The 11,688-nt window shown below is 39.1% G+C and overlaps 1 protein-coding gene across 1 annotated transcript in view; it reads right to left on the bottom strand.

The window, feature by feature from the left end:
* The window catches only part of MED12L (mediator complex subunit 12L), a 386,104-nt gene that overhangs the window by 345,325 nt on the left and 29,091 nt on the right, over nt 1-11,688 (bottom strand). Inside the window, exon 6 of the mRNA XM_044669473.1 lies at nt 10,497-10,656. Coding sequence (XP_044525408.1) covers nt 10,497-10,656 — 160 coding nt within the window. The remainder of the gene's footprint in view (nt 1-10,496; nt 10,657-11,688) is intronic.

Below are 11,688 nucleotides of genomic sequence, written 5' to 3'. Positions count from 1 at the left end.
TGATGTTGGGGGCAGCTGGGTAGCTCAGTGGAGTGAGAGTCAGGCCTAGAGACAGGAGGTCCTAGGTTCAAACCCGGCCTCAGCCACTTCCCAGCTGTGTGACCCTGGGCAAGTCTCTTGACCCCCATGGCCTAGCCCTTACCACTCTTCCACCTATGAGACAATACACCGAAGTACAAGGGTTTAAAAAAAAAATATTGATGTTTTGGTTACTTGGAAAAGTGCTCAATCTCACTAATAATCAAAGAAATGCAAATTAAAGCAGCTCTGAGGTACCATCTTATATCCCTTAAATGAATTAAAATAATTAAAAACAAAAGACTTCAATCCACTAGAGGAATAGGGACAGTTTTCTATTGCTAGTGGAAGTGCAAAGCTGTTAAATCTTTTTGGAGTGCAATCTATAAGGACATATGCAATGATCCAATAATTCCAGGGTTGGAGAAGCACTTTGAAAGCATTAGCAAAAACTAAAAAAAGTTATCAGTGCAGATTTTCATAGAAGACATTATATGCAATCACCAACTGGAAACAACCTAAATATTCAACAGGGGGGATTGGCTGAATGAATTGTGTTACATTCATGAAATATGATAATGCAATTAAGGCTGTCAAGCATGACATTTACAAAGAAATCAAGAAAGATCTATATAAAATAATGCTAAGTAAAATGAAGAGAACCAAAAAGGGAGCGCTCCCTAACTACAAAACCATCTAAGAGAAAGAGTTGAAATGAGAATGGACTAAGAATCTTGATGAGGATTTAGAGAGTGGGAAAAGCAAATTAATAGAATAATTAATGATTAAAAAATATTAATAGAAATGAAATTGATAAATAGAAATGTAATAGTTACCAACCCAAGCGTATTGGTTGTACTGATGCTCAGAAAATTTAAGCTTTTAATATATTTAAACATGACCTCATCAGAGGACCTCAACAGCCTCTCCTAATCTGCAATCTTCTATTCCTTTTCAAATCATTCTTATCCTAGGAAATTCCTCCCCCTTCCCATAACACTTCCATTCTCCTCTAATGCTATAACACACATTAAAGCTCCAGTAGTCTAAGATAGATACAACAGTCATCTTTTCTCAGTCTGTTTTTGTCTTCATGCTCATCATCACAGAACCTCAAAGCTGGAAGAAACTGTAGTGGGCATTTAGAACACCCCATGTGTCCTCCCTGCAAAAAAAGTCCTTTCTACAATGTATCTGACAAGGGGTCATTCAATCTTTGCTTAAAGAACTCCAATAAGGGGAAAACCAAAGCCTTTGGAACCATCCTTTTCTCCATTTTGGGATAGTCCTAATCGTTAGCAAGTTCTTCCTGACATTGAGGCTAAATTTGCCCCTTTGCAACTTCTATCTAATTCTGTTGCTCCTGATTCTGCCTTCTGGGGTCAAAGTAAACAAGTCTAATTTCTACCTCTCATGAGATCATACCCCATTTCTGGGAACAGACTTGCCCCATGCCACCATCTTTGTTTGATGTAGTCTTTTTCCTTCCTTCAAGGGTGAACTCAGATGCCACTTCTTCCATAAATCCTTCCCTTCTCTCCTCCCCAGCCTTTTCTCCATCCTCAAATTTCTCAAAGTACTTGGTAGGGAGTACTTCCTTACATTCACTTCATCTCCCTTGTATCATAATGAATTTTTGAGTATAAAGAGGTCTTGACATTGTCCCTGGCTGTCCCTCATGCCTGGGATACTCTCCCGCTTCATCTCTGCCCCCCCCCCCGGATGCCATGGCTTTCTTCAAGTCCCTGCTAAAATCCCCCATTCTACAGGAAGTCTTTAGTAAGTCTTAATTCTAGTGCCTCTCCCTCTATTGATGGTTTCCTATTTAATCTGTGTATAGTTTGTTTGGAGATATCTGTTTGCTTCCCTAATTAGACTGTGAGCTCCTTAAAAACAGTAACTATCTTCAAGCCCAGGATGCACAGAGTAGGTGCTTAGTAAATGCTGATTGACTGGTTATTTATGTGTCATTGCTTGGGTAATGAGGAAGATGAGTTAGAGAGCTAAAGCAAGGAGGCTCATTGGACTTGGTTAGATGAGACCCAAAACTAGACTATCCCTGGAAGAGCATGTCTTACTCAGAAGAAATAAGTACAGGTTGGTCTGAGCAATATTTTTAAGACGACGCATTCATGAAAAGGAATCCAGGAACCAGAAAAGGGACTCTTGTAGAGAATATCTGAATAGAGATTAACAGCAGTCAAAACAAAAGCAATGTTGTCAACAACGTATTATCATCAGCCCTCCCAGAAAGGGAAAAAAAGATGAATTCACAGATATTAAACCAGACAAAGAGGCAATGAGGGACTTCAATTACCTAGATATTTGTGGGAGTTTCCTCTCTTCTCAATGGTCTTTAATCATTATTTCATCCATTAAAAGGTAAAAAGGGAAATTCTATTCTGTATCTCATTTTAATATGGAAGGACTAGTTACTAGGGTAGAAATGATGGGAAATTTTAGTTTGGTCATTCCTTCCTAGAGAATGGGTGAGAGGAGAATAAGGAGAAGTCGGACATGAATGCCTAGTTTTTAGGAGAGTGTATTTCAAAGGGTTCAAAGAAAAGATGGGCTCCCATGGCCTAAAAGTCTATGATGGATTATTTCTTGCCTTCCTAAATGGGAGAGGTAATGGAGAGAGAGAATGTGGGACTGAAAAAAAATTTTTTTAATTGATTGGGACAGGTAGGTAATATAGCTACGGAGCACAAATGACATCTTCATTTTCACTAATCTTGAACTAAATGTTATCATTTCCTTTAAGAATGACTCTAAGGGCAGTGCAGCTAAGTGGTTCATTAGACAGAGAGCCATACATAAGTCCTGGGTTCGAATCTGGCCTCGGATACTTCCTAGCTGTGTGACATCAGGCAAGTCATTTAACACCAATTGCCTATCCTTACTTCCTAAGTATTAATCCAAAGACAGAAGGTAAGGGTTTAAAAAAAAGAAAGAGAAATAATTTATAACTCCGTTATGACATAATGTGGTGTTTATGTTAACATTATTTATTATAATGTTATTATATGATTACATTGTGGTTATATTTTAGTATTTGTTTTATTATTATTATACTATGGTTATTTTGATGAATTAATAAACATTTTAAAATGTATTTGTTTTCATTTTTAGAGTCAAATACTAATCAACATAACCCACGTAAACAAAAGCTCTTTGGGTCCACAATTTGTAATAGTGTAAAAGGGTCCTGAGACCAAAAAGTCTGAATACCACTTATGTAGAAGCCAACACTTGAACTGCATGTCGTAACAAGAGGGAGGTTCTGGGAGGCAGAATACATGCCAGGCACGGACTGCGACAGCCAGCTAGTTTAAAGGCATGGGGGTCTGGAGATCGTTGTGTGTTATGGTGTGAACAACAGAGAAAAGGTCGATCTGTCTGTATTTGTGGCATACGTGTATGGGGGAGTGATGTGCATGGAGTCAAGTTATCAAGTGTTTTAAATTAAAATAAAATCAAGATGTGACCTATGCCAGACGAGAGTTCAGTGGATTTGGAACTGGTTGAATGAATGGACCCCCGGAAAGCTGATGTGAACGGCTCAGTACAAGAGGAATTCGATTTGAATCCCAGTTCTGCCCCCTCTCCACGACCTCCCCGAGCCTGTTCTTTCAATAGTAAAACAAGAAGGTTGGCTTCGAAGGTCCCTTCCAGAGCTATATCTGGAATCATCTGTTCCCATAAACTTGTGAGTATCTCCAGTAGATCCCTCCGGGATCTGTGCTTGGCTTTGTGCTGCTTGATATTTTTGCCAAAGGCTTGGATAATTCCTCAGATGTAAGAATACTTACTAAATTTGCAGAGAATTCAAAGTTGGGCAGGATGGCTAATGTACTGGATGACAGAGTCAGCCTTCAAAAAGATCCTGCCAGCCTAGCACACTGGGCCAAATCCACTGAGATGAAATCTAGTCTGGACTGACATAATCATGTCTTATGTTTGCCTTTAAAAAAATCAACTTCATGAGTACAGGATGGAAGAGGCTTGGCTAGATAGGAGTTTGTCTCAAAAAGATCTGAGAGTGTTGGACTGCAGGCTCGGTGAGTCAGAAGTTGGACATGGAAAGCTAAAAAGCTGATGTCCTGTGGCTACGCTAAAGAAGGCAGAGAGTCTGAGAATAAGGAATCTGGTCCAGCTGTCTTCTGTCCTAATCAGACAACATCTCATTCAGTTCAGGTGCCATATTTTAGGAAGGGCATTGATTGGCTAGGGAGTATCCAAAGGAGGAAAATCAGCCAGGTAAAAAGGGCTTTGAGATCACGTCATAAGAAAGGTCCAAGCTGACATTCTCTATTTGGGGTCTGTGAACTTACTGTTTTAGGAAATACTATTTCTTGGTTTCTTTTATAACATGAATTTTATTTTGTGCATTTAAAAACATTACTTTGAGAGGGGGGTCCACTCCAGACTGCCAAAAGGGTCCGGTCCATGACCCAGAAAAGGTTAAGAACTCCCAGCTTAAAGAAACGAAGCTAAGAGCCTTAAAAAAAAAATCTAGATGGAAGCAAGTGAATTGTCTTCAAATAAGTGAAAAGTTATCCCAGAGAAGGATTTTTCTGTTTGGCACTACAGGACATAGTGAGGGATCATGGGGAGAAGATGCAAAGTAGGAAATATTCCCCAACAATTAAAGTTATCCCAAACTGGAATGGGCTACCTTGGGAAACAGTAGATTCCTCTTTAGTTGAGGTCTTCAAACAAATGCTGGATGGCTACATCTCTGAGATGATGTGCAATGGATATCATTTCAGGGAGGAGCCATGATCAATGGCCACCTAGTCTCCTTCAAATTCTTGATCTTGCACCCTGAACTCATCAGATTATAAGATCCCTGAGAGCAGGATCTATATGGTAGTGATCTCTCTATCCATGGTACCGTGCTCATAAACAAATGGAATGTTTTTGCTAGGTGATTCACTTGTCGAATTCCTTTCTCTTGCTATGATCAAGGCATTTGAAGAGACCTAAGCCATTCTTCTCCCACCTCTTAAAACAACTTTAAGTTCTCAAAATCTTCAGCCAAGCCTGAACCACTGTTCTTTTTATTTATCCTCTTAAGTATAAAAGTAGCAAAAACAAAAAAGCAAAAATCCCTCCTTTATAGCATTTCCTTAAGTTCACTTCCACTTATTGCCTCACCTTTGTCCCTCACCATTTTAGGGCTTTCGAAATTCCCTCCTTTCTAAATCTCTTCCAATCTCTTCTTATGCTCCTTAAATTCAAAACTCCTGGAAATTATGTTTGAAAGTCTATTCCTGTATCAAAACCTCTGGTCTCAAACATTCACTTGCTTGTCTCAGTTTCTTCATCTGTAAAATGAGCTGGAGAAGGAAATGGCAAACAGCTCCAGAACCTCTGCTAAGAAAATCATGAAGAGTTGGAAACAACTAAACAACAACAAATATAATCAAACAGCAATTCTTTTCCTCTATCTTCAAACTCTGAATGGGAGAAGAGAAAATAAAACAAATGTTCCTATTTCAAGGAAGCAAAGCCCATTTTCACTGAAAACACTTAAAATCTAAAGAACGATCACCGAGATAAGTAAAGCAATAAAACCCCACCAGCAAAAGTGAGCTCTGCCATAGTCATTCCTGTCCTAGATGGAGAGAGTAAAAAGGACAGAATCTGCTCCTGAACACTGATCTGCTGAAGTCTGCATGATTCAAGGCAAACTGCTTTTTTATTTATATTTGTTTATTTACTCCTAAATGTTTACTCTTTTCAGATTTCACGGGATCACAGGTTGCCTACATTATGAATGCTGCTCCTAGAAGACAAGGGTTTCCCACTGTCCACATAATTTCCTTGAAGGAAGCTTAAGAAAGTGTCAAAGAAGGATAGCTAGGTGGTTTAGTTGATTGAGAGCCAGGTCTAGAAATGGGAAGTCCTAGGTTCAAATCTGGCCTCAGACCCCTCCTAGCTGTGTGACCCTGGGCAAGTCACTTAACCCCTACTGACTAGCTCTTTCTGCTCTTCTGCTTTGAAACCAATACACAATATTGATTCGTAAGGGGTTTTAAAAAAAAGGTCTCAAAGATAAAGCAAAAATGAAAGAGTGATCAGGTATAAAAAGGGTGAGGCTCGGTCTTCTCCTAGGTCAGGAGAAAGGATGTAACCCAGGAATCAAGAAAGATTTGAGTGAACATGAATCAAGAAAATCACATATTAAACATCTGTAATGTAGGAAGCAGAGTGCTTACTGCTGTGTGTACAAATACAAAAGAAATTTGCATTCTAATAGGGAAAGAAGGCATATAGTGAATGAATGTACATATATCAAATGCGGGGAGCTAAGTGTCGCCATATTGCACAAAGCACCAGGCTTTGGGCAGAAAGATTCATCTTCTTGAGTTCAAATCTAGCCTCAGAAACTTACTAGCTGTGTGAGCCAGGGTAAGTCACTTTAGCCTGTTTGCCTCAGTTTCCTTGTCTATAAAATGAGCTGGAGAAGGAAATGGCATACCACACCAGTGTCTTTGCCAAGAAAATCCCAAATGGAGTCACAGTCAGACATGACTGAAAAGGACTGAACCACAACAATGTACAATGGTGGACATGGAGTGCTTGGGTCTAGCATCCACTGGAAATCCTACCTTGGAAATGGTATAATGCTAGTAAATTGAATACAATTAATTCAATAAACATTGCTCTGTACACATCTCTATGACTTTGGAGATAGCAAGAATAAAAGAAAGAGTCTCTGATCTCAAGGAACTGATATTCTCCTACAGGAAAACCACTGAACCCTGATGAATCTCAGTGACTTCCTCTGAAAAAAGGAGGATCACATGCCCACAGACTTAAAAAAGGAGAAATCTTAGAGGTCAACTCTTTCATCATGCAAATGAGGAAACTGGGGCTTACCAGAGGTCATACTGGTACCATATGGCAGAACCGAGACTCAACCTCAAGTCTGCTGACTCCCCATACAGCCCTCTTTCCATTGCATCAGACAGGGACAAAATACCAACAAAATCAAAGAATCAAAGAATCACCCGCTCACAGCCCAATTTATCTCTCCCAGTTAAAATGAGGGAATATGTGGGAAGTGTTCTGCAAGCCTTAAAGCTTTTAGAAATGGAGGTGATGCTGTACCAGCTCAGAAACCTGACCTCTCACTCCCTGCCTGCTTTCCAATTCCTAGCTTGAACAGCCTGCAGGGGCAAGAGCTCCTTCCTCCAGTTAGTATTCAATCCCTGGCTCAATTCCCCATTTAAACAGGATCCTTTAATAAGCAATCACGCCCCAGCCCTCATACACCAGTGAATTCCCTTTCTAAACCTTGCTTGATTTACATTCCATGAATGCTACTTAAATAAAGGTGGACTCTAATAGCCCTTCCTTCCAAAATTTATCCCCACTAGCAATCCCAATGTGATTGTCTTCCTGAGTACATTTATTGATTTTTCTTCTGACCTACTAAAATATTTCAGCCTTTGCAAAGTCAAATATAGCATTCCCGGTACTAATGAAGTGAGAAAAATACAACTGGCTTTGTGTTACCTCTCCGCTGATCTGTGATGTTAACTGTCATGAGACCTTATCACTGCCATGAAATTCATCTTCTTAATTTGTAGTAAATTCTCTGTTGTGGTTTCCAGTTCTTTCTAGGTCAAGTTTATTATAGGAGAACAATCAAGAAGAGTCCATGGTATCATGGAGCCCCACAAAGGCCAACTGGCAAACCTTTCAGGCAGCCAATAAATATTTTTTAAGCATCCACTATATGCCAGGCACTGTATAGTCTCTGCCCTCTTCACACAGCCCAGCTTCATGATTTATCCCTTAGATACAAATTTCCATAGTTCTGTCAAAATACTTCATATCATGCTCCTGCCTGCTCTGGGTAGACCGCAAAAGAATGGCCACTGGGAGGCCTTCTCCCCTCTGGTGGAGTCCCTCAATTCCTCAGGAATTCCTCAAAAGGTTAAGTATAAAAACAAAAAAGACTTGTTTCATTGGGTCAGACCAATGGACCATCCACTCCACAGAACCCCAAAGAACACTTTTTTTTTTGGGCGGGGGGAGGGACAACGTGGGAGAAGTATATATTATTGTATCTTCATACATCCTTGAACAAATCAGTGGCAACCTACAACTCTTGCTTCTAGGTTTCATATTCTTTCCAGATCAGTGCCCTGGTTCTACCAATCAATATTTGTATCCAGATGAAATCAGATTAAAATGAAAATCAAGGAGAGTCTTTCTGGACTCCCTTTGGAAGTGACGAGAGGCACATCTGAGAGAGTATGTCAGTCCATCAATAAACATTTAGTAAGCACCTACAGCATACCAGGCATTATACTAAGTGCTAGAAAGGCAAAGAAAGAGAAATATCATTTTGTCTTAGTCATAGTAAAAAGGTAAAATGGGATATGGGTTGATAACATAGCAAAGTCCCAGTTTATCAATTATTATTGTTAATATTGTTGTTAATTAATCAATTCATATAATCAATTTCTCCCCTCTAAAAGGATAGATTCTCTGTGTAGAAACAACTCTGTGGCTCATTCTAGAATTTCAGGATTTGGTGAATAAGTCGTAATCCCTTCAGCCTTTCCAGACTAAAGAAGATATCTAATAATCTTAGCCTGTATCCATGGTAGTTTCATACTGAAATTAGCTTAAGTGAATCACAGCCTCCTGCTTTGAGGATTAAAGGTGGATGTATAAGCAGAGAAATTGCTGATAGGGGGAAAAATTTACATTAAATATCTCTGCTATCCAAGAGAGGGAGGAAAAAAAGACAAATATCACTACTAAGCATTCAAAGGAGACAAACAAATAACTTTGAGAAGACGAATACAAAGGAACAATAGTCAAGAGAAAAAAATGTCATAGGCGCCAAAGTGCACAGATGCCATGGCTGGAGTCAAGACAGACTCTTCCTAAGTTCAAATCTAGTGATAGACACTAGTTGTGCAACCCAGGGCAAGTCACTTAACCCAATTTACCTCAGTTTCCTCTTCTGTAAAATGAGCTGGAGAAGGAAATGGCAAATCACCCTATTGATCTTTGCCAAGAAAATCCCTAATGGGGTCATGAAGGGCCAGACACAAGTGTAATGACTAAACAACAACAAACTGAATGAAGTTAACTGTTTCTCTTCTTTACGGGCAGCGAAAGAGCACAGTAGATAGTGTGGTAGGGCTGAAGTTAGGAGGACCAGGGTTCAAATCTGATATCAGATACTTCTTAGCTGTATGACAGTAGGCAAGTCACTTTATCCAAATTGCCTAGCTCTTGCTGCTCTTATTTCTCTGAATTGATTCTAGAACAGAGGGTAAGGGTTCAAAAGAAAAAGGAAGAAAAATGTCTTTAATCATTAATCATTAATCATTAGTCATTAAAATTAAAGTGACTCCCAAAGTGTGATATCACAATCAGCAAATGTGGTAAAAGAGTAATATACTTTATTTGGGGGGGGGGTTGAGTGAAGGTGGGCATTTTAACACACTGTTAATGGAACTAAATAAATTTGAATAGCTGTCGTGGAAAACAATTTGGAACTACGCTAGAAGAATGATTCAAATGTTCATATCGATGACTTACTGCTACCTCGAGTGGGCTTGAAGAAAGACAAAGCAGAGCAAGGTCCCCTATAGACAAAACATATTTATAGCAGTCCTTTTTATAGTAGCAAAAACTGGAAAGAAAATTGAAGGCTTATCAACTGAGGGATAGCTGAACAAATTATGGTATATGAATGGAATATTTCTACCCAATAAGAAAAAATGAATATGAAGAACTCTTGAGAAACAAGAATACTTAAATAAACTGATAAAAGAACAAATAAGCAGAGGGCAGGGCAGCGAGGTGGTTCAGTGGGGATTGAGAGCCGGGTCTAGGGATGGGAAGTCCTGGATTGAAATCTGGTCTCAAACAACTCCTAGTTGTGTGATCCTACCACTCTTCTGTCTTAGAACCAATACACAGTATTGTGTGCATTGTAAATTGTATTTGTAAATACTACACAGTATTGATTCTAAGGCAAAAGGTGAAGGGTCCTAAAAAAAAAAAAGGACAAATAAGCAGAATCAAGAGAAATATCTACAACATAGAAATACTAAAAAGAAATCAGGAGGCAGATCAAAGCAAGGGCCAGTCTTGATTCCAAAGGACAGGTGGTTAAAACTCGTCTCCCTCTTCTCAGAGAGGCAGTAGACTATGGGAAATGAAGCACAAATCATCAGATAGAGTTTGTTTGTTGAGCTGTTGTTTGCTTTTTTATTATGATGGACAGAACGATTTGGGGGAGCTGGGAAACAATATCAATGTAAACAAAGTGACTTTACCTACAAGCTATAGGGTATTTTTGTTTTTCAACGCTAAACTTGAGCAGTAGAAGAAAATAATACTCAACCTTTTTTTGGTATCACCCGCAGGACCTAATGCAAGAAAGATCTAAAGATTTGCAGAATAAATAAGCCGAGGAACTGCAGCTAATAACTTACCCATATTGGGATCAGTCGTCTGACGCTTCTTAATCTTAGCCTCAGAAATTGCAGAATAGTAGGCACACGTCATCTTGATCAGCCATGCTGCCCGAAGCAATGGCACTGAATATTTTGCTAAATATGCAAAAACATCCTCTTTTTTGCTGAGGATAGGAACCTTAAAAAGAGAGAGAGAAAAAAAAATCAATGTTTATAATATTCGTAAGAGTATATTTTAATCCTAGGATTGAGAGCTGGAAGAGAATTTTGGCATTCATCTCTTCCAGCCTCTTACTTTTATAAGTAAGGAGACGGAGGGTCCCTAGAGGGCCAGGTCACCTACCGGGTCACACAGTAGTAAGCTACAAACTAAGGAAAGAAGGAGAAAAAGGGAGGGGGAGAACCAAACAAGTCAAAAATCAAATTTACTTACTTGCAAAGGAACAATTAATGGGTTGAAAATTCAAAGACTGTGAGTAGATTTGCCAAGAGGGTGTTTTGTTTTGTTTTGTTTTGTTTTTTTAAAACTAGGAATAAAATTTACTTACTCTTTCTGGAGGAACAGCCTGGTATAATTTAGAGTATACTGAAATGTGGGTAGAAACACCTGGATCCCGGCTCCCTCTGCACTAAACTAGATAGGACCTTGGATAAGACACTTAACCTAAGAAACTGAAATATAAATTCTTCTCCTAGAAAATAAAGCCCATACCTATAAGAAAAAAATGTTTGTGAATTTCCTCATCATTCACATGGATGCTCAAAACTGAGCTTCAGCAGCAAGAGCAGAAGGGAAATGATTTTTAAATATACAACCAACCTGAGGCCAGAGCTAATGTGTAAAATCAGCCCTATTGCTCCACTTTCCAAAGAAACATTTATTGCCCAATACTTTGTAATACCATTACTTCCTAAGTTGCACAGAATGCAAAAAGTTTCAAAGGTACCTGGAGACTGAAATAATGTGGAGAAGCAAGAAAGTTAATATGATGGGGCAGATGTTAATATGGAAGGGCAAATAAAAGAACAACGTTTGTCCTGGTGCCTGCGTTTAAATCTATTTTATGCCATTTAAACCTTACTGAATCTCAGCTGCCCATCTGTAACATAGGGATAATAATACATAATTACACCCTTCAGCATTTTGTAAGACTTCAACTTCTACTGTGGGGTTCTTAACCTTTTATGTGTCGGGGACCTTAACTGAAGG

This window comes from Gracilinanus agilis, chromosome 3 (genome assembly GCF_016433145.1).
Source record: "Gracilinanus agilis isolate LMUSP501 chromosome 3, AgileGrace, whole genome shotgun sequence".
Taxonomy (NCBI): Eukaryota; Metazoa; Chordata; class Mammalia; order Didelphimorphia; family Didelphidae; genus Gracilinanus; species Gracilinanus agilis.
Note: the sequence above shows the minus strand (reverse complement) of the source record. Positions and strands in the feature narration are given on the sequence as shown.